At 53.1% G+C, this 22,057-nt stretch overlaps 6 protein-coding genes across 6 annotated transcripts, besides 1 other annotated feature; 4 read left to right on the top strand and 2 right to left on the bottom strand.

Annotated features, from left to right (window-relative positions):
- Nucleotides 1–460: 460 nt before the first annotated feature.
- PODANS_6_10940 (uncharacterized protein) lies at nt 461–1,126 on the bottom strand (the record flags this gene model as incomplete). Its single annotated transcript, XM_003437470.1, has 2 exons — nt 461–737; nt 789–1,126. 2 exons carry the CDS (start codon nt 1,124–1,126, stop codon nt 461–463), a joined length of 615 nt encoding a protein of 204 aa, XP_003437518.1.
- A 600-nt stretch (nt 1,127–1,726) lies between these two features.
- Nucleotides 1,727–1,883: a sequence feature (Similar to U1 spliceosomal RNA (RFAM RF00003) (Erpin: E=5.0e-02);~snRNA).
- Nucleotides 1,884–3,118: 1,235 nt separating this feature from the next.
- PODANS_6_10930 (uncharacterized protein) lies at nt 3,119–5,505 on the top strand (the record flags this gene model as incomplete). The annotated part of the gene is made up of 5 exons (XM_003437469.1): nt 3,119–3,236; nt 3,284–3,791; nt 3,857–4,328; nt 4,382–4,578; nt 4,653–5,505. The coding sequence occupies 5 exons, from the start codon at nt 3,119–3,121 to the stop codon at nt 5,503–5,505; spliced, it is 2,148 nt and encodes a 715-aa protein (XP_003437517.1).
- Nucleotides 5,506–5,817: 312 nt separating this feature from the next.
- Nucleotides 5,818–6,798, bottom strand: PODANS_6_10920 (uncharacterized protein; the record flags this gene model as incomplete). Its single annotated transcript, XM_003437468.1, has 1 exon — nt 5,818–6,798. One exon carries the CDS (start codon nt 6,796–6,798, stop codon nt 5,818–5,820), a length of 981 nt encoding a protein of 326 aa, XP_003437516.1.
- A 3,459-nt stretch (nt 6,799–10,257) lies between these two features.
- Nucleotides 10,258–11,762, top strand: PODANS_6_10910 (uncharacterized protein; the record flags this gene model as incomplete). The annotated part of the gene is made up of 2 exons (XM_003437467.1): nt 10,258–10,769; nt 10,826–11,762. 2 exons carry the CDS (start codon nt 10,258–10,260, stop codon nt 11,760–11,762), a joined length of 1,449 nt encoding a protein of 482 aa, XP_003437515.1.
- Nucleotides 11,763–16,105: 4,343 nt separating this feature from the next.
- On the top strand, nt 16,106–18,925 carry PODANS_6_10900 (uncharacterized protein; the record flags this gene model as incomplete). The annotated part of the gene is made up of 3 exons (XM_003437466.1): nt 16,106–16,587; nt 16,653–18,681; nt 18,737–18,925. The coding sequence occupies 3 exons, from the start codon at nt 16,106–16,108 to the stop codon at nt 18,923–18,925; spliced, it is 2,700 nt and encodes an 899-aa protein (XP_003437514.1).
- Nucleotides 18,926–20,636: 1,711 nt separating this feature from the next.
- On the top strand, nt 20,637–21,795 carry PODANS_6_10890 (uncharacterized protein; the record flags this gene model as incomplete). The annotated part of the gene is made up of 2 exons (XM_003437465.1): nt 20,637–20,679; nt 20,732–21,795. Coding segments are annotated over 2 exons (1,107 nt in total), but the record flags the coding sequence as incomplete, so codon positions are not given.
- Between the last annotated feature and the right edge of the window lie 262 nt (nt 21,796–22,057).

The raw sequence follows: 22,057 nt of genomic DNA, 5'->3' as shown, positions 1-22,057 counted from the left end.
TTGAATTGCTACCTTGACTGGTTCATCACAAGCCGAGCTGATTACAACATCCCAACACCAAGGTGATCGCTTGAACCAACTGCAACTGCGAGATGATTAATTTTATTTACTCAAACTGTCCATAAGCATTCCATACAGACATGCTAGGCTTGGTACCTCTCTGAGGTCTCCCTATTGCTCTGTCACCGTCCTACTGGTCTGCAGTTTTCCATCTCTTCAAGTGAAAGCGCACTAAAAACATGCCTTCGACTCCAGCTAGGAATTGACACTGACACATTTATAGCTAAGCATGAACGGCACCAATCAACAGAAAGATCCCGCCGCATGACGAGGCTCGAACGAGGGGGGTTGAGAACCAATATTTCTATTCGACTGCATAGCTCGTGCGCAAACTCATCAGATCCTAATTCAAGACTGGTACTCAATTCCAGCCATCCAACCCTCTCTCCCAAGCCCATGACTATTCGTCATCGGGAAATCCTTTTTGGTAATAAATCTCCCACTCCACCTCGGCATCATAAGGTTTACAGACAAACTGGCCCCATGACTGGACTCTTGTGCCATGAGAAGAGAATTCCTTGCTGTAGCTATCGATGGTCCTCCTCAAGACGTCCCTGATGTCGTCGTTGCCAATATGGGCGAAAATGGCCTTGCCGCTGCGGCTCCGGAAAGCGGTGACACCGTAAGCGCAGGTTCGATATTCGACGAGCTGGTGCTGTAACCACATGAGAACGGTCCTGGGCAGGAAAGGTCAGTAAGCGCTGGTGACCCAAGGTAGACGCTTATACCAAGTGCCTGGGCCGACGATCCTGTCGTATATGACTTCGCAGTCCTTGCTCTGGGGTGAGTGCAGGTTGGTCTGGTCATGGATCTTGACCGACTCATAGCAGTGGTCATCGCGGGCTGCTAAGTTTCCTGGTGAAGAGTACGTGATGTTGGTGATCTTGTAAGGGCTGTACCAGGTGTGGTGGCCGACTTGGTAGCTGCCCGGGACGAGATCGAAGCCGAGCCGGAAGGTCTTGTTGTCGGGGCCGGCCTGCCCAAAAATGACTGTCTCGTCTGGCTCGTGGACGGCAGCAGCGTTGCCCAGGGTGAAGAGGGCCGCAAGAGGGATGAGAAAGCGCATGGTAAACAGCGATGACGGGGTGAGCAATGAAATTTGTGTATTGGACTATGTCATTTCGTGGTCAAGATATTGTACATCCAACCGAGGACAGGATCCAAGGAGGCGCAATTTATCTCCTCTATAGACGGGCAACGCTCTTAAACAGTGAGCATGATGGAGACCCAACCCGGCGGCGGCGGCGAGGGGGCAAGTTCCAGTCTAAGGCACGTGCCAGATTGACGGTATTCACGATCCCATGATGCTCTCAAGGTGGGGCATTCGGCCGATTCCTTTTTCTGTTGGGTAAAATCCGGAAGGCCCCCATTCACACTTGGGGTCGTGGGCGGAAAGAGCGAGCAATGAGGACATGGACGGTCGTGAGGAGCAGATCATGCGCTGGGGAGCTTGAAATGGAGGCAGAGGAGCTGTGAGGGCCGATGGTGAGTCGAGTGGTGTCGCGTCCGGTCACATCAAAGTGGCATTTCGACCCTTTGAGCTCTCAATGGTGAGCTGCGGCAGGTCAGCGACTGTGGTCCCAGCTGACGGCAATGCAGACTGCCTGGTGATGAGGTCAATGCCAATTAAATAGCAGTCTGCTTCTTCCTCATGGCCCGACCGAGTCAGGCTCACAATGAAAAGTAGTGGAAAACATCAAAAATTCCGGCCACGACGACCCCGAAGGGCAGACGATAACAAGCAACTCCTCTTTGTGCAATGATGGCTGCTCGCTATACCTCTAGGAATTCGTGATCTCCCGGAGGCTGGCCAAGGTAAGTATGAAGAAAAAGGAAAGCGAATAAAGGTGGGAGGATGGCCCGTGCGCGCATGCAAATCTTGTGGGCATACGATTCGTCTCGTGCGCTCTTCCAGTTGGCCCTCCACTTCTGCCGCTCGAAGGCATTCACCAGGCCTCCCAGCAGTGCCATCACCCTGTGAAGAGAACACCTACCTGAGAATTTTGAGTTCTAATCATACCTTGAGCTCCAAAAACAAGGCGTGTAGATGAACCGAGAACCAATCTCATCTTGTTCTGATATTTGTTGCCATGACCGCAGGGCTTGATTGGAGCGGAACCCAAGCATTTGGGCTACACAGCATCAATCACAACACTGCTTCTACCAGGCTTGCGTTTTCCTCCAGAGGCATATCAAGCATCTGACCATCCAGATCTACGTGCTGCAAGCTCAAACAGCCTGCATCATTCGATGCTCAGCCCTGATCTTAGCCACGATGCTATCAGGCGACAGTTGAATTGGTATGACCGCAAAAAGCCACTTGCGCCTCTGGTATCGGTCCAGTTTAATAACTTTGGTAAGTGTGGTATCAGCACCAGCAGGCAAGAGGCAGCCCGTGAAGATGGCTGGTTTTTCGTTCTCGATGCAGACGACGCGCAAACGAGCACGTTTCTTTATAGAAGGCTCGCGAGGACGTCTTTGTCGCCGTCATTCACTATCCTCGTCTCTATGTCTATTCCACTGGAAAAAATGTTCTTCACAAGAGGAATCAGGTGGCACAAATGCCTGGTCTTAACCATGACGATGGTAGCGGTGATTAGTTTATTTTCTTCTCAACTTCCGATGCCCGAAGGTATGGTAGCTGGGACGTGTTCAAGATATAATTATTAGGAACCGCACTGCTAGGTTGCTGGACATTCCTACCCGATGGTGGTACATACCCATACATATGGGGCTAAATTTGTGAAGCAAATGTTATCCACGCTTGATTGCCTGCATATGTACCCGATGTTTGCAGGAAAGTCAACCAACACGATACTGCTTCCAATATCCTCCTTGTCGACCGGATTGAGAGCGATGATTGGGGAAGTGGGTTGACAAACACTGCACTGAGGCCAACCGCCATGCCGGTGTCCTACTGGTGGCATCATCGCAGCATCGACTTTATTATAGGGACGAGGAACATCATTCTTTCCCATCCAAAGGTTTCCTCAGTCTCTACCCTCTGCTCTCACTCTCCCTTTCCCCTTTAGTTTCTCAACCATAGTAGCCCAGCACGATGAACACTCTCCAAGCTCAAGACTTTCCACAGATTCTGGAATGCATCGAGGATCAGAAGCGAATGCTTCGCAATGCCCAATCCTATGCTGGGCAACGACCTGCCCGAAAAAATGAACGTATAGAAACGATTCTCAAATTCAACATCGCTCGCGCGGCACGACAGCAAAGCCAGCAGTGCAGTCCTGGCTCCTTGCAGACCTCCACGTCGTTCATTCCAGCGCCCTACCCACCCTGTACCCGGCCATTTTGCGAGCTGGAAAAGTCCTGTTCAACAACCTCGTGCTCGAAACCCATCACAGAGGCACATATCTCCTAGTTCGAGTACTCACCCCTCAGAATCGAATGACTGCCGTCATGGCCATTGTGGAGGACGAAAAGAGCGAGGTTTTTTTGCTCCAGCTCTATCATCAGGTTGAGATGACGGAAGACATTCTTGTCCCTGGCGGAATATTGATCATCAAAGACCCATACCTGAAGCTCACCGCTGATGGTCGGCACGGATTGCGCGTCGACCACGTCTCCGATGTTGTTTTCCTACTGGCGCATGACAAACGCGTTCCCTCCTGTTGGCACTCGGAGCTCACGAACCCCCAGCTCAAGAGCGCCGACTTTTGGAAAACAAAGGGAAACGAATTTTTTGGTCAATCAAGATATCAGGCCGCAGTTGAACAGTAAGCAGTCTAGTCTTTGATGTGGGAAGCCTACTTATCCTGAGATCGAATGAAAGTTACACCAGAGCTCTGGATTCCTCCCCCAGAGCCGATGAGTGCCACATCATCAAGCTCAACCGATCCCTGGCATTTCTCAGAACCAACAGCTTTGATGCAGCTCTTGTGGATGTCAACTCTGTGTTGGAAGTTGTCAACGGCAAGACCAAGGAGAAAGCTCTGTTTCGCAAAGCCCAGGCACTGTACAGCCTCCAGAGATATCGGGAGTGTTGTGAGGCTCTCAAAGCCCTTTGCCTTGACTACCCCGACAATGCAGCAGCCAAGGTTAAACTCAGCGAGGCAGTGAGTCGGCTTGCTGAACAGACCACCGGTAAATACCAATTCAAGAAGCTTCATGCAGAGGCTGCTCGCCTTCGCCCGCCTCAGCTCGACCATGCAACATACATTGGCCCCGTCGAGATTCGTCAGTCTGGATCCCGTGGGAGGAACCTTTTCACCACCAAAGCAGTCAAGACAGGTGATCTTTTGTTTTGTGAAAAGGCGTTTGCATACGCATTTCATGAGGGTGAGGGAACGAGCGGTGACAGCAGCAGGCTGGTGATAATCTCCTGATTGACGTCAATGCCAACTGCTTCACCTCTGGAGCCCAGCCGGAACTCATCACCATCCTCGTGCAAAAGCTTTACCGGAATCCCTCTCTGACTTCTGCGGTCAAGGGCCTCCACTGCGGCTCATATTCGCCCGTTCAGGGCACCTTTGACATCATTGACGGAATGCCAGTCATTGACTCGTGAGTGTGCTCGATTCATCATCGGCCGTCGAACTCGGGCCCTGTTTGCCATACTAATGGGATGATTCTCCCAGGTTTCTCCTCACCCGCATCCTCCTCTTGAACAGTTTCGGCTGCAAATTTCCGGAAAAAGCTGGTGCTCTCAAGCGGCCGGTAGGAATTGACCGCCTCGGCAACCTATTTCCCTCGCTGGGTCTTTGGACCTTTGCATCTCATATGAACCATTCCTGTCTGAGCAACGCCTTCCGCTCCTTCAACGGGGACATGATGATCGTACGTGCGATTGCGGACATTCCTGTCGATGCCGAGATCACCATTCAGTACTTGAACCCCTTCAATCCGCAACATCAGCAAAAGTATATCATAAACTGGGCTTTTGTCTGCGACTGTGCCATGTGTGAGGATGATGACCACACAAGCGACATAGTTATTGCCAAAAGGAAGAGACTGGGAGAGTCACTTCAACAGTTGCTCCGTCTCCTGTCTCGGCGTGGCGGCTCTTCCGGCACTGCGAGCATTGCAAGCCTGATTCGCAAGAGCAGCGACCTGCTCGCCGAGATGGAGGAGACATACATCAAGCCCGCGGAGGGGGTGCCGCGCCTGACCCTATGGGTTGGCTACCGGGACTTCGCGTGCGCATTAACATTGACAGGAGCAGGCCTTAGTTCCAACTCCCAAAAGGCGATCGAGATTGGCTTGAAGGCTCTGCGATGCCTGGGGTTTGTGATCGAGGGTGGAAGTTTGGGGTCAAATCAAGGGTTGGTTGTGAAAAAATGGGGGTATATGGAGCCCGGAGAGCTTGACTGTTGGATCTGTCTAAAGACTGCCTATGACTGTACCGGATCTCATGAGCTGGCGCTGGCAGCTGAGGGGTGCGCAAAGGTGTGTTACAGAATTCAGCTCGGGGAAGCTGAGACTTTTCAGTGAGGGCTGGGACGGCGTCAGGTATGAGAGTAGGCTGGGTATGTTGTGTGAAAGAAACAACCAGAAACCTTGCCGGGCTTAACCCCTGAAATATGCCTGGTTCACCACTCGGAGGGTTAAGTGGCATCGTGGAAACTCGATCAACATGTACAGGTCAACTCAGGCAGGTACAGATATGGAGCTTTATGCAAGACATTCGAAACATGAACTTAATGATGACAGAAACTCTTCTCGCAATCGCAACGTACAGTAGGCTCCACTAAAAGGAGAAAAAAGCAAAACAATAACAAGAGGAAACCGCAGCTAATCTTCCGCTCAAGAATGCGTCGTCAGAAACCTCCCCACCACACCGACAAACCTGTCTGTTTCCTCCAAATGGGGCATGCTCGAACTGAGCGCAAACTGCACCCACTTGACCCTTGCCTTGGTCTTGGAGAACCAAGGCAGGACGCAAGCATCTTGCGCCGAGTCAAAGTATCCGTTTATCAGCAGCACTCCACCTGGGACTGTCTTTTCCGTCACCAGACCTAGCTCAGACACCACACTCCAGTCCTTGAGCGAACCGTTGATATCAACGCTGGCGGGTGTGCTTGGGCCTCCGTTCATGGCGTGATGAACAGTGTCATTCTCGGCAAGGCTATGCAAAGAAGTCATGAGTTCCTCTGGGAAGAACGGTTCAACTCGACACAGATGACGGCGGTGTAACTCCATGGCTGCTGTGGCGTGCTCTGGGCTCAGGGGGTCGGACAACGAAGCCTGGATTTCCAGTGGCAGAAAGGATCGCAGTTCTGCGCCCACCTGAACAAATGTTTTCATGCTGGAGGGGGTAGAGCACAGAATGAGCTTGCGGAGACCGGCCGGCTGGGTCAAGGCGTAGGAGGAGATGAGCATGCCACCCCAGGAATGACCGAAGAGATCGTATACGGTGATGCCCAAGCAGCGAATCAAATTATCCAGCTCGGCGAGGAAAAGATCGATGGTGAAGAAGCTTGGGTGATACTGGTGCGGAGAAAAGTGGGTGGAGCGGCCGCAGCCAACTTGATCATACATCACGACGGGTATGGTGTAGTCGGTGCTGATCAAAGAGATGGGGAGGAGGTAATCGTGAGGGATGCCAGGGCCGCCATGGACGCAGATCAAGGGAACCTTTTTGCTGGAAAGGTTGCCCCATATAGAGTAGGATGTCTCTGCAATGTCGTTGGTGGAGGGAATGCGGAAGCGGACGGTTCCTGATCTTGTCGGCGGTGCATAACGGCGGGTTTGGCCTGGAGGAGGAGGGTAGGTGGTGGGATCCATCTTGGTGGTTTTTTGAAGTCTGGTTTTGTCTTGGGTCTCTGGGTGGTTCTACTTTTTTGAATGTCGTTGTTGACCTTCGAGATGGCAATATCTGTAGTATCTCAGGTAGGTAATGGTTCCTCTCTTTGGTATTAATACTCCATCGCCCCCAATGTCCTCCTGCTTGAATCTTGATGTACCTCATTCTGATCCCATCGCCAAACTACCTTACCACGCTCACAATACCTAGGCATCGTCGTGAATAGAAACTTACTGTTAAACTGCTCTAGTGCCTCTTCTGATCCTCCGTGGTTTTGCGATTCGAGTTCTGACGTAAGAATCTGTTTGTGAATCGTCTATGAACGGTGCGGGTAGTGCAGCCGAGAAGGCTACAGCTGATGGGCGAATGAGAATGACAGATTCGTACTAGACTTTCCCGACATGGCAACCCGTATGTAAGCACCGCCAGAGGCTGGGCCTCGAGATCCGTACGAACCACTTCATGGATTCTAACCCCGGTCCGGTGCCCGGGAGTGTGCCGTGCCAAGGTTTTGAAACACACAGATCGCCGCTCTTGCCGCATCGATCTAGAATTGATGATGTCTACCTAGAGCAAAAATAGAGGTGTTTGTTTCAACGCTACGATTGAGTGCTCACCATCCCATGTGGCGACGGTTGTGGAGTGGAAACCGGGCATTTTCGTTAGGCAGCCGAATTGTCATGCTCGCTATTCATCCTCCTGCCACAGGCCCAACCCATGATTTCTTTGTTTGCACCAATATAACTATCCTCCAGTGGCTCGAACCAAGTAGCAGTCTCCACCTTTTTGTCCACGACGGTTGCTGCGTTTGAGATCGAGTATAGATTAGTATTGTCTGGAAAACCAATGCGCTGGCGATTCTTGTGGGCGAGACATGGAAGCTTGTTGATAATAGCCTCTCCAAGGTCCATCTCGCCGTCCCACTAAATCAAAGACTACTAGTCAATAACGTACCTATGTTGAGAACTCAAAACTGGGCGTATGAAGATACCTATCTGTTTGTTTGATAGCTACTTCATGCCTACCTAGTTCTATGGGCTTCGGGCGTCTAGCTCTGCCTGCCTGAGAGATGCCCGGAGACAGATAGGTGGGTCGACCTGTTATAGGTGCCTAACCAGCTCCACATGGACTTAGCCTCCACGCAACTGATGCTAGGAAACGTAGTACGAAGGTATCTGACCATGTGCAGTGGTGTATTCATCACCCGATGTGAGACACGTCTATAGCCGCATCTCACGTTAACGCGGTTTGCAAAATATGCTACGGGGCAGGATACCTTATCTCAGAACACTACACCGTCATCAGCAGCACCAAGCCCACCTATCGTCCGTGGCGGTGAAACAAGCACTGAGGTGATCTACAAGAAAACTGTCGTTACTGGCGAGTACTGCAGGCCATCGAGAAAGATGATGAGGTAGCCTCCTTGTGCGGCTCGGTGACGACGGGCAAGGTGGACTTTTGACAAGGCTAGCAGCGGTGAGAGCTTCACAAGGAGGCAATATGACGCTACGCCCTAACATTACACCTGTCTGCCAGCCTCTCGTGCGGTAATGCCCCTTCCCAATATACGCGGCATCGAAAAGACACGTCCAGGGTCTAGAACAGTCGAGGTGAAATCACCAAGCCGCTTCATCAGGCAATTGCCTGTTTCGCCGCACCACCCGATGAGCTTGACCAAGGAGTGATGCACACCTCATCGAGCTCATCTCGCAATGATAAGGGGGCGCTGTTGGCCCGGTGTGTTGAAGGGAATGCGGTGACTGCATCCAGCTTATCAGTGGCGTGCAGGAAAATGGACATGGCACCGGCGAGAGGAGAAAGGGCGTCTAATATTGTGAGCTGAAGATGAGGGAAGGGAAATTCGACCCCCACGCAGCAGATAAACGTTCCCAATTCTCAGAACCGGCTTGCGGCTCATGATCTTCAGAAGCTTGTCTCTGCCTGGGCTGTGCTTGTGTCTTTGCCGGGAAGGAGAAAAGCCTCCGAGCATGGGAGATATCGTCACAAGTGCCATGCGGCCGGTGAAACTATCGAAACCCACCTTTGGAGAGATTCTTCGGATGCCTCAGAGAAATTGGCTGTTGTGCGGACCGGCTCGGCGCTCTTCAGCTCGGTTCAAAAGCCCTCAGAATTCCACTCCGTGAAATTATATCACTTCATGGAGCTTGCGGCTGGAAGGCATCATAGCACACAGGAAGCAATCGCATTCCCTGAGGCCTGTTTGCACTGACCTCCAAGGCGACCAGGCGTTCCATGCCTTGTGGCACGACAGAAAAAGGCGCTATCGATGCGCTGGAGCTGTTGTGGAAATTAGCACAGGCCCAAGAGGGAATCACTGAATGCCACAAGCGGTTACTGCATGATGTCTAGGTCTAACCTGAAGAGGACGAAGAGGTGAAGGTGGTGGGCAGGAGAAGCTGCAGGAACAGGGGGGAGGCGCCCAGCCACAGTCCCATGTTCAAGACCCTCGTTAACCGAACATTACGATTGCATTCGTACTGCGTAATTTACGCGCCCGTACACTCTTTACAGATGCCAAACAAGCATCGCACATTTCCACCGCTCCAGAACGCTAGCCACGCTGTCAACCAAGAAAAGTCTGTCTGTCCGATCCATTGGCGAGCTGAGAAAAGAAGGGATTGCTTTGCAGGGTAACACGACCGCATTTCTGTGTTCGGATTCGCCCAGTGTGCCCTGGTGGGTGGTTCAATCATCCCATGAGGCCATTGGGGGGTCCGGAGGATGAAGTGCTGAAGAATGTGTAGTATACACTAGGCCTGGCGAGACCATGGTTCTGCTGCTGATCGCAGATCGTCCGGCTGTTGCTGGCTGAAGATCGAGATCATCTCCATCGCGCCCTGGGCCGGTGATGATCGGTGGGGTTGTGGAAGCTGTCAAAAGTCAACTGTCAGCGAACAAGCGCGAGATTTACCGCTACCCGAAAGAGGCAGGCATCCCCTGACCCATTCTGGCCCCTGCAGCCCAGCGACGGGACCCACCCATACGAACAGACAAGGGGGCCCCTGGGCGATAAACTCTCGCACAGGTGGGCGCCCAGACGCATGGCCAGCTCCGGATGCCTTCAGCTGCCCAGAGAGGTGCCCGGGCCTATGACCATCCCTTTTCGGGGCGTCCAGCGTAACGCTCCCCCTACATCCCGCTTTTACCACCACCACCGTGCCTTGCTGTTGGGTGCGGAGCTCCTCTTCTTTCGTTTTTTTTTTTTGGCATTTGTGCTTGTCTCTGCTGCAACACCAGACTGGTGTCCATCACGCCCATTCAACCCCTCCCTCTACCCCACGATCGTTTCCCTGGTTGTTTACTCTCGTTGATCTTGCAACCTCCAACTCCTGCTGCCCTGACAGCTCGACGGCGTTGTGCTCCGGCCCCGCCAACTTGGTATAAACAGCAGCCCATCAACAAGCCCAAGAATATCTCACATGGATCACCAACAAGACTACTATGGCCCTGGCCAACCAGGCACCGTGAACTCGAGCGCCGCCCCAACACCACGACGTCCGGGCTCGCTGAACGACCCAGACGGACGGAACCCCTTTGGCGATGGTGTCGAGTCCCAGGCTTCCCAGAGATCAGTCAACAATGGCAACCCATTCTCCAGCCCGTCGGCATCCCGCCCACCAAGCAGCTTCGACTCTTCCTCGGCCATGGGAGCCCGCTATGAGGACAGGGGACAGCGCTACTTTCACTCGAGGCGAGTACGCAAGGGCGAGGTGGAGAAGCCGTGGACCAAGACGGTTGATCCCAAGGAAAAGTGGGTGACGATTCTGCCCGTGATCGGTATCGTTATCGGGTTGGGAATTTCGGGCTTCTTGGTGTGGGACGGCATGCGCAGTGTGGTCAAGCACAAGTACTGCCCAGTGTTGGAGGAAGACTTTAGCCGGGGCTTCAACTCTGACGTCTGGATGAAGGAGGTGCAGCTGGGCGGGTTCGGGTGAGTTTGAGCTGAAATGCTGCCATGTCGCGATACCCCAACTAACAATATCACAGCAATGGCGAGTTTGACATGACTACTGCGGGCGACGAGAACGTCTTTGTTCAGGATGGCAAGCTCATTATCAAGGCGACCCTGACCGATGACAAGTACATCTTGCAGAACCACACCATCAACCTCATCGATGACGGTACTTGCACATCCACCGAGTTCAAGCACTGCGTTGCTGTCACCAACACCAACAACGGCAACTCGAGCATTGTGCCCCCTGTGAAGTCGGGCCGTATCAATACCAAACCGGGTGCCGCCATCAAGTATGGCCGTGTCGAAGTTACTGCCAAGCTTCCCGAGGGTGACTGGCTCTGGCCCGCCATCTGGATGATGCCCGTCAAGGACACCTATGGAGCCTGGCCTGCGTCTGGCGAGATCGACATTGTGGAAAGCCGCGGCAACAACTATACCTACCCGCAAGGTGGCAACAACATCATGTCCTCTGCTCTTCACTGGGGTCCTTCCCCCGCCCAGGACTCGTGGTGGCGCACCAACGTCAAGCGCCCCGCGCTCCACACGACCTACTCTGCCGGGTTCAACACCTTCGGTCTCGAATGGTCGCAGAAGTACCTCTTCACCTATGTCAACTCGCGGCTCCTCCAGGTTCTCTACACCAACTTTGACACTCGGCTCTGGGAGCGCGGCAATTTCCCCAGCGCCGACTCCAACGGAACCTGGATCCGCAACCCCTGGGAACAGGGCGGGCAGAACGCTCCCTTTGACCAAAAGTTCTTCCTCATCCTCAACGTTGCCGTCGGTGGCACCAACGGCTGGTTCGAGGACGGTGTCAATGGCAAGCCCTGGCTGGACTCTTCCGAGAACGCCAGGAAGAACTTTTGGGAGGCCAGAAACCAATGGCTTCCCACATGGAAGTCCCCGCAGATGGAGGTCAGCAAGGTCATCATGTGGCAGCAGTGCAACGGTGACGAGGGTGATTTGTAGCAGGTTACGGCATTCTTCATGGGCATACAACAAACTAGGGTTAATCGTTTCCTGGGGTGGGGAGATATTTTACTGGGTGTTTTGGGTGTTATTGATAGATTGGCTTTTAATGTTTTTTGGTATATCGTAATACCTGTCTCTGTGTAACTATTTTGGTATTTGCTTGTCGAGGACGATGAGGAGCATTGGACACTGTTTTGGCAGCACAGAGATGAAGCAACAACAACATGGGTGTGCATTTTCTACCTGAGGTACTTGATCTTGATCACCTTGCCAAACGTTTCCCAGCGTGGAAATGATGTGCGATTGCATATCGATCACATGCTTTGTGCTCTTCAACAATTGACTTTGGGAGATCTGGACGCCACTGTCGATGGTGGGGGCCCAGTGATGGTGGTGAGGGACGGGAGGAGTAGCGCCATGTTGTGCCACCGTGCTGGTCTGGATCTCCAACGTCATTCAACCCGAATTGGCTGTTGTGGTTGTTGTTGTTGTTGAAGGTACCCACCTTATCTTCAAGCTCGGTGAAAGGTGAGCTGACTGCAGATCAGGGGTGTCTTTTCACGATGTCAACATTGGACCCAAAACGAGGATCGAGGTGCATGGCCCTGACATCTTATACGTCAAGAAGCATACAAGCTTACCCTTAATCCAAAGATGGGAGGTTGAAGTCCAACTCCATGTGGCTCACCAAAGCATGGCAGTTCCATGGAACGGTCTCACCTGCAGCACCACCCTTGACATAAACACCGCAAAAAAGTCCGAACCCCCTCTAGCAAAGTTATCCGAAGCCGCCTTGTCACGTATTGTAAAACAAACGAGTCGTCTTCCAAGTCCAAGAGCGTAAGCTGCATCTAAACCGTCCGGCCTGCCTGGAAAGCTCGTATTTTGGTCTTTGTGATCCACCACAAGAACCAACCTCGAGCGGATATCCACTCGAACCTTTGGGAGAGCGCAACAAAACCACAAATGATGGCGCCGACCACCGATGCGCTGGACACTCATGGGCGATACGAAGCCCTGGGTACGATGTAAGGAGTTAACGCCAGAGTTTCGTTCACAGCAATCAAGCACGACAGATGACGTGAGTAATGATGCCAACTACCGTTCCCGCCGTACAACACTTTGCCCTGTTATTTACAGAATACCAGGGCCGCAGCTATGTTTGTGCTTGTCTTACCTGGAGCGCGCGCGGCAGGAGGGGCGGCAGCGACCGAGCCGTCAGTCTCAGTCCCCTGAGCCCGAAAGCTCGGCGGCGTCGACAAATCTACGGTGAGCCGCCACGGCGAAGTTGACCAGAAAGGTATGCGATGCGAAAAGTAAAGTTTCTCCGTGCGTGCAGAGACTGAACCGAGCCTTGGGATTCTCAGCATCACCTTTGGCATCATAGCGCGATGATACTCGCCTGGAGTTGGCCATTTTATTCATTTATTTATTTTTTGTTCAGGGTCTGCCTCAAAAGGCTTGGCGAGGCCAAACCCTAAGCCGGTGAGCCCCTCGGCCGGCTGCGATGGATTGCTTTCTCGATAGGGCTTCCAGGTTGTTCGGAGGGCTCCACCACACGAGCGCTAGAAATTTCCTGAAGGCCGGGACACCGTTGACGGAAATGGTGCCCAACACGTGCCCAACGGTGCCGGCTGCTGTGGAAAAAATATGTATGTATTGTACGGCCGGTGCTGCTGTCTTCGGGGGTTCCAGACGGTGGAGATGGCTTCTCAAAAACGAGTCAAGCGGTGGCTGCACAGTCCCAAGGCAGGAAAAGCCATTGCGTAGCTGCCAGCTGAAAAGGGAGCGGTGTTATTGCAGAGGACGCATCCTGTGCAGCATTCGGCTGTGATATTGACACTGACAAACGCAGCCATGCATGTTGCTGATAAGAGACGCGATCCTGATGCTTTGTGTCTAAATTTTTATTTTTTTCGAGATTACTCAACAACCGAGAACCCTGGCCCTGTCTGCCGGTATCCAACATGATCGACGTCGGCGGAACCCAGCAATTTGGGTCGGCTGGGATGGCGCTGGCATCTTCATTCTTGAATATGAAAACCCTATTTTAGATGGCCGATTACCGAGATAGTCTCTGGTGTTTTTCGATCCGAGACCTAACAGAGCTGGACGAATACTGGGAAGCCCATGACGGAACAAGTGGCCATCATTTGTTCTTATCGTCCCTGGGAGACCCTGAGTCGTTACCAACCTGTGGGTTCAGCGGCACGGTTCACCGAAAGGCAATGATGAGATGAACAAGAGCGGTGCACGGTCTCGGATATCAGATAGGACCCCTCCGCGGCTGACTTTTACGGTGATGTGAAAAAGAGACCAGGTTTTTCTGGCTTTCTCTCAAGAAGAGGTCGGCACGGGATTCGCGCAGCGACTGGCCAGTTGAGATGTCGGAATTTTTCTGTCTGGCGGGTTCGGGTTGTACAGAGATAGGGGAATACGAGAAGACGGCAGCAAACAACGTTTATGAGCCAAAAATAGGTAGGACAGCTGCATAACCTCGGCCAACAATTGTCGCCTTCCTGATCAGATTGTTCCTGATCAAAATGCGAGCCAACGGATCCAACGAGTAAAAGCAAACACTTCCTCTTCTCTCTCACATCGATTGATTAGGGATCTGAGGTACCTACCTTATGGAGATCGGGAAAACATGATGTGCGCGGGAATTTGGTCGCGGCGCTGCAAATAAGGTTTGGAGGATGAGGGGCACAGCGATTAATACATGCGGAATTGTCATCATAAGCCTGTACTCTACAATTGCAGTGTCAATAAATCCGGGTGACGCGACTTATCATGATGAAAATGAACATCAACAACAGCACAATCAGGTAGTTATATATTCTAGAGGTCCATGACCAAATTGGCTACCATAGCGAAGTGCGAGCCAGGGTTGTAGTGACTGGTAATGGTGTCCGTTAACATACCAAGCAGAAGTGTCCTGCAGTCCTCTATTAACTTCACACCACTGCATCAGCGTCTGCAATGTAACATACTATGGCGCGATACAAAATGGAGCATGTCCCCCACCGACAGAGGGCGCGAGCGATAGGGGGGGTCGCAAAGCAATAAACAGATATAATAAAAAAAAATATTGCGATAAATAGATGTGGCTGCCATCCAAGAGCTGAGCTGGAAACCCACCGCTGTCGCATTAGTACCGCATTCTTCTGCCCCTGTCACCCCACCTTTCTGATGTGACAGGTATCCGTATCGATGTATTTCAGTGAAACTATTGTTTCCCCCACTTTCCACCGAAAGTACGAGAGCAAACACTTCGCATTGGCGTTCCCAAAGGCGCTGAGAAAAACGCCATGAAATTTCCCTAACCGCCAAGCTTCCAGCCTGTGGATGCGCCCAAAAATGGCGCCGGCGACAACGAACCGCCTGGCCCTGCCGATTTGGACACCAGGGCAGCCTGGACGGAGGAGAACAAAGCTTCGCCTACCCCGCCCAGTCTCTGAGCGCGGAAGGGTGACCTTCAGCCAGATCAAAAGTCACCACCAGCCAGGGCGTTGTGACAGTCAAACAGAGGATGACTGACAGCGGGACAGGAATAGGATACGTACCGGTAACCTGGCTTCCGCTATCACCCACACGGGCCCTCCCAGGTCCCTCACCCATGCTGTGAAGTGAACACCACACAGACAGGGGGGCACATGCCAAGCGCCTGGGCTTCGGTGGTCGTCAAGACCCCCGGGGCCAATCGCCTCTGAACCGGGGGGGCAGCTTGCATCCCAGCTCCAGTTGCTGTCCACTCTTTTGATCCTCCCCCTCCCTGTCGCCGTCTCTTCGTTCTGTTCCTCCAGATCTTCGAGTTGCAAAAAAAAAAGTCAGAAAGGCTCGGGATCAAAGGACAGGACAGGAGCTGTGAAAGCTTGGGCGCCCATCACCAACACTCCACAAGGCACTGTATTTGACCCAAGCCGTCGAAGTCCGCTGTCTTGAGCGTCCTTCACCCGTTGTCTCACTCGCCTCGCTCCTCCGGCTTGGAGCATAAACAGCAAGCCGTCCACTCGCTACCTTGACTTGGTACCACGCTCGTTTCGCCCAAGCATCAACACTCAGTCCCCAAGACTAAACAACAAGGTATGTCTTTGGTGTGCGAGGAGCGGTGGCGGATGCTGATCACATACAGACGTCAAGTTAAGCATCCACTTGGGTGTTAAGGTTGTTGTCGGTTCGAGTGGCGCTCTCCACTGTGTGCTCTTGAACGAGAGGGCTTAAAGTTAAAGGGCCTCCCCACCCTTCCGGACCGGGAACTTGAACTTCGACCGGCAAGAGAGCACTTGGGAAACGTCTCTTCTCAACCGAGTGAGGCCGCGGTGCCTCGACCCCATCCAGCCATGGGTATCGGCAACTACTTCAAGGCCGAGAAGCCCGGCAAGTCGGAGGAGGCACAACAGCAGCAGCAAGTACAGCAACTCCAGCCCCCACAACCACGTCGAGGCTCGAGACAACATGGACACCAACAGGGCCAATCATCCGTCTCGGAGAAGCCGCCATCAGAAAGGTTGACTCACAATGAGCACGAACTTCAGCTTCCCACACCGCGGGGGAGCTCGAGGCCACAGTCAGTATCAGGTCGGTCCATCAAGTCAACAGGTAGCTCCATGTTCCTGGATGACATCAAGCACGAGGTCATGGTAAACTACCTTTACCAGCAGCAGTGCTCGCACTTGTGGGTATCAGATGGCAGCGGCGAGATTGAGGGCGTGCTGTTGCGCAAGTCAAGGGGACAGTACATGGCCTGCCCACCATCACTTGGAAACTCACCATTCGCCATGGCTTGCGCTGCGCTCAATGTTCAGGTATGTGGACTGCTTGCTGTTTGAGAACGCGCCAGCGTGTATGCTGACCCGGACCGTAGTGCGCCATGACTGTCAACTCCAGAGTTATCAAGACCTTTTTGGCCTGGTCGCCCGATGCCGTTGATGTGCCATTGATGAACGGCTTGCGCGTTCAAATTCTTCCCACTATTGACGACTTGCCACGTGCCAGAAAGCACCAGTTCGCCGCTTTTGTTGCCTCCGAGGGCCTCCTGATTGTGTGGGACGACGAGGCGCTACACCTGGTGGAGAGAGCGAGGGGTATTGAGAAGGAGCTGATGGACTTGGTCTGGAAGGCTGGCGCTGAGGAAGATGAGGAGGAAAAGGGTGGACTTCCCATCCCTGTGGAGGCCGAGGTTGACGAGGAGAGCGGAGAGTTGAAGCCCGAGAAGAGACCAGTCCATCTGCTCAACACCTATCTCGTCAGCTTGACCCTCATTCTGGTCACCGTCTCTCTGGGCGCCGCCTTCCGACAGCTCGCCATTGAGGTTTCGGTCGACAACAACTACACCCGCTTGGCCCTCGTCGCCTTGTTCCCAGTACAGATCTTCTTCACGCTCTTCTTCGCCCAGGTTATCGTCGGTTGCCTGGCTCAAATCTTTGGTCCGATCCGCCAGCTCACCATCAACTCCAAGTTTTACTCTGCTCGCCCACCTCCGAGACTGCAGGCGGCCATCCTGCCACACGTGACGGTCCAGTGCCCCGTCTACAAGGAGGGTCTCAACGGTGTCATTGCGCCCACCGTCAAGTCCATCAAGCAGGCCATGTCGACATACGAACTGCAGGGTGGATCTGCCAATATGTTCATCAACGATGATGGCCTTCAGCTGATCTCGGAAGAAGACCGCCGCGCCCGCATCGAGTTCTACGCCGACCACAGCATCGGTTGGGTTGCCCGTCCCAAGCACGGCGAGAATGGTTTCACTCGCAAGGGCAAGTTCAAGAAGGCTTCTAACATGAACTTTGCCCTCATGATCTCGTGCAAGGTCGAGGAGAAGCTCGAGCAGATTCAGCGCACCCCGGATTGGTCTCAGCACGATGAAGCGATGGCCTACGAGCGTGCTCTCAAGGAGGTCCTCGAGGCCGATGGCCGCGCCTGGGCTGATGGTAACATCCGTGTTGGTGATTATATCCTGCTGATTGACTCTGATACCCGTGTCCCCGCCGATTGCCTGCTCGACGCCGTCTCCGAGATGGAGCTCTCTCCCGATGTCGGCATCATGCAATTCTCGTCCGGTGTCATGCAGGTCGTCCACACCTACTTTGAGAACGGCATTACCTTCTTCACCAACCTCATCTACAGCGCTATTCGGTACACTGTCTCCAACGGTGATGTCGCCCCCTTTGTCGGTCACAATGCCATTCTCCGCTGGTCCGCTATTCAGCAGGTCTCGTATGAGGACGAGGATGGGTACGAAAAGTTCTGGTCCGAAAGCCACGTGTCGGAAGATTTCGACATGTCTCTGCGTCTCCAGTGCAATGGTTACATCATTCGTCTCGCTGCGTGGGCCGGTGAAGGGTTCAAGGAAGGTGTGTCACTTACCGTGTACGACGAGTTGGCCCGTTGGGAAAAGTATGCCTATGGTTGCAACGAGCTGCTCTTCCACCCTATTCGCATGTGGATCTGGAAAGGGCCATTCACGCCTCTCTTTCGCCGCTTCCTGTTCTCCAACATTCGCTTCACCTCCAAGATCACCGTCGTTTCTTACATCGGTACCTATTACGCCATCGGCGCTGCCTGGATCATGACCAGCGTCAACTACTTCCTCATGGGCTGGTTCAACGGGTACCTCGACAAGTACTATGTCGACTCGTGGCAGGTTTGGTTCTCCATCATCATTGTGTTCAACGGACTGGGCAACATCGCCCTGGCTGTCATGAGATACCGTGTCGGCGAGCGCAACATTCTGTACGCCATCTTTGAGAACTTCAAGTGGACCTTCTTGCTGGCCATCTTCTTGGGTGGTCTCTCGCTGCACGTTTCGCAGGCCCTGCTGGCCCACATGTTTGAGATCGACATGACATGGGGTGCCACCAGCAAGGAGGCCGAGTTCTCCAACTTCTTCATCGAAGTGCCCAAGGTGCTCAAGAAGGTATGTTATCTGTTTTGCCATCTCCACACGAGCATCATGCTAACACGGCCATCAGTTCAAATTCTCAATGCTTTTCGCCTCGCTCTTCATTGCCGGCATGGTCATCCTCGCCGTTGCGCCCTTTATTCCTTACAGCTGGCACATCACCGACTTTGTGGCCATCCTTCCCATGGCGACCGTCGCGGCATCGCATCTGTTGCTGCCGCTTGCTCTCAACCCAGCGCTGATGACCTTCTCGTGGTAAATGATGAGCCACGACCTCGAACAACAAAAGCGTTGCACTTTTTTCTTCTCTTTTTGTCACGTGCAGCCATGCATATATCACATACAGCCCGAAATATACTTATTGTTATTACCGGCACCTCTCGCCAAAACAAACACTACAAAGACTTTTCTTCTGCTGTCAGATATACACGACTCATATAGACCAGGAAGACAATAGGGGGTGGGATTGGTACCTAGGAAGGCGGAAGTTTGGAGTTGGTTAGGGGTTCTTGGATTTATTGTTTTATTTATTTGGTTAATTTGATAGTGCTGTTTTACGAGGATGGGACAACCTTATTGGTAATTACCTATTCTTTTTCTTCTCATGATAGTATGTGAGTGTAATACCTCGTGGAAAGCCTCGTGGAACCACGATACCTAGCAAGAATGGAACACGATTCAACCACATTGAGGCAGTCATAACGCGTTATTGTGCGCCAGCTTTTTGTCGGTACAATCGATATACGACTGTCAGTAATTTAGAGTCGAACCTGCGTTAGCGCTCACCTGCTCCGGATCGCTACCCTTCACGACCGCACGTAGTCGGCTGTACACTCGCAGTACATCCTCCTACAGCATCATCAGCCTATCATGTCAAGTCTTGCGGTCTCGCGATGGCCGAGAAATCAGGGTTGGCAGAGCTCGACGTACTACCGAATCTCGTATTAAGGAGCGGTCTCCGATCGAGTCTAGCTGCGAAGCGCTTGCCATGCAGATGGCGCATATGCAGCTGCCAATTGCCGCAGCGCGCGCACCAGCGATAGCCTCAAACTGAGACACGCAGATAAAAGACGATAAGCAGGTTGCGGGTTGCCAAAATCACGGTGGTGCATCTACAGAGAACCTCGTCTGGGCTTGACCTGCGGCCTGGGCCAAGAACGCCGACCTGAATGACAACACCGCATATTCGTCTCGTGGCGCCTGTGGAACGAGAACTCGCACCCGATGGCTTGCAAGGCTTGTATCCCATTTTCTACCTGCATATGTCGAGTCCAGCTTGCCTTGCTCTTTTCACCCTTTCGAGAAGGGTATCGGAAGGTGAGGTACCTAGGAAGCGGTCAGTAGGTAGCCGTGGAGGCTGTTGTGGCGGCCGCTTAAAGGGGCTCTATAAGCATTGAGGTGGAGAGAAGATACAAAGATATAAGATAAAATAAAATAAAAGGTATTTCTTGTTGCTTCTCCCCGGATACATCTTGTTTGTGTTTGTGTAGGACGATAGGAGCCGGATGAGGCGATTGCCAAAAGTTTTGGAGGACCACGCCACACTACAATAACAATCATCAAACTGAGGAACTTTGAAGCCACAATATCCTATATCACAGCTATTTATCTCAAGGGCCTAGCTGGCGAGGCGAGATCACCGGAAGCTTCAAAAAGGCTGGGGGTGGGTAGACTCAAAAGACATCAAGTGCGCCTATCGACTTGTTTCGGGATGGTTCAGGTCTACACACTCCTCTTCATCATGCCGACAAGGTCAAGATCGGTATGGAGGGCTTCAGCCACTCTACTCAGTGTACTAGCGATGCTACCATCGCCGGTTATGGCCGAGACCAAACGGGCAGAGCCAAAGGCTTTGGGAGAGGTCCTCGCAGGCAATGAAGAGCTCTCGACATACTACAGTTTGATCAAGGTAAGGTAGCTTCCGGAACCCTCAGGGCTCGTTCATTCTGCTAATAGACTGTCTAGAATAACCCGGACATTCTTTTGCAGCTCCCTCACTCAGGCGGCGTGACTGTATGACCCCCTTACATGCCTTCTGCCGTACTTCAGCTGACATCCCCTACAGCTTATCGCCCCGTCGAACGAAGCCTTCAACAAGACCCAATCCTTAAACCTGGAAGACTCCAACCTTATCACCTCCCTCCTCCAATACCATATTCTCCCCCTCTCAGTCAACGTCTCCTCTCTCGAACCCGGACCATCCTACCTCTTCCCCACCCTCCTCACCTCCTCCAACTACACAAACGTCACCGCAGCCAAAACATCCTCCTTTCCCGCCAGCACGACGACACAACCGTCGTCACCTCCGGCCTCGGCACCCGCTCCACTTTCTTCGAGTCCCCCGATCAAGACATCCCCTTCACAGGCGGCTTCATCCAGATAGTCGACACCCTTCTCGTCCCCCCCTCCCGGCTAGAAATCACCGCCCGAGACGCCTACAAAGACCTCACCTCCTTTTTGGGGGCTCTCTACAAGTCCGGCCTATCGCCCGCCCTCTCGTCCCAAAAAGACATCACCATCCTCGCCCCCCGCAACGCCGCCTTCCAGTCCATCGCCTCCGCCCTCGACCCCCTGTCCAGGGAGGACCTCGCCACCGTCCTCAAGTACCACATCATCCCCGACAAAGTCCTCTCCTCCTCTGACCTGTCTGCCCTCGGCAACTCGACCGGTTCGTCCCTGGCAACGCTCCTCGGCGCCGACAGCAGGGCAAGCAAAGTCACCGTCTCCAGAGCAGGCAACAACATCTTCTTCAACTCGGCGCAGCTCCTCCAGTCGGATATCTTGCTCGCCAACGGGGTCATCCACATCATCGACAATGTCCTGAATCCGGATGAGTTCGCCGAGGTGCCCGACCTGGAAGCCAAATCCCAAACCCCCGTGTTCCAGGTCAGCAAGGGCGCCGAGACGCGTACGGGGACGAGGGTGCCGGCGCCGTTTACCACCTGGCTGCCCTGCACCACTGACTGTCCTGAGCCGACTGTGGACGCAAACACACAAAGGACGGCGACGACAACTGGAAGAAACGGAGTGAACAGCCAGACTAGCAGTGGAATGGGTGCCCAAGTGACGGCTGTAGCAGGCATCTTGGGCGCCGTGGGCGTGGGCGTGATTGGAATGGGGGTAATGTGATTCTGCACCTCAAATCCTTTGTTCAGTGTCATATAAATAAATAGTCACAAGTCGGAAATAATACACCACCATCAACACCTCATGAATCTATGCTCTATGTCTAGCGCCAAACGCCTCTATCTTCTCTGGTAACCCCCTCCCTTGAAGCCAAATTTTGAGCCCATCCCAAGTGCAAACTTGATCTAGAAAGGAAACCGCTCTACACTGCCCCTGACCCTCTACGTTATAAACAGACCGACGCCATGCCATGCTCAGGTTACAT

Source organism: Podospora anserina, chromosome 6 (genome assembly GCF_000226545.1).
Source record: "Podospora anserina S mat+ genomic DNA chromosome 6, supercontig 4".
Lineage (NCBI taxonomy): Eukaryota > Fungi > Ascomycota > Sordariomycetes > Sordariales > Podosporaceae > Podospora > Podospora anserina.
Note: the sequence above shows the minus strand (reverse complement) of the source record. Positions and strands in the feature narration are given on the sequence as shown.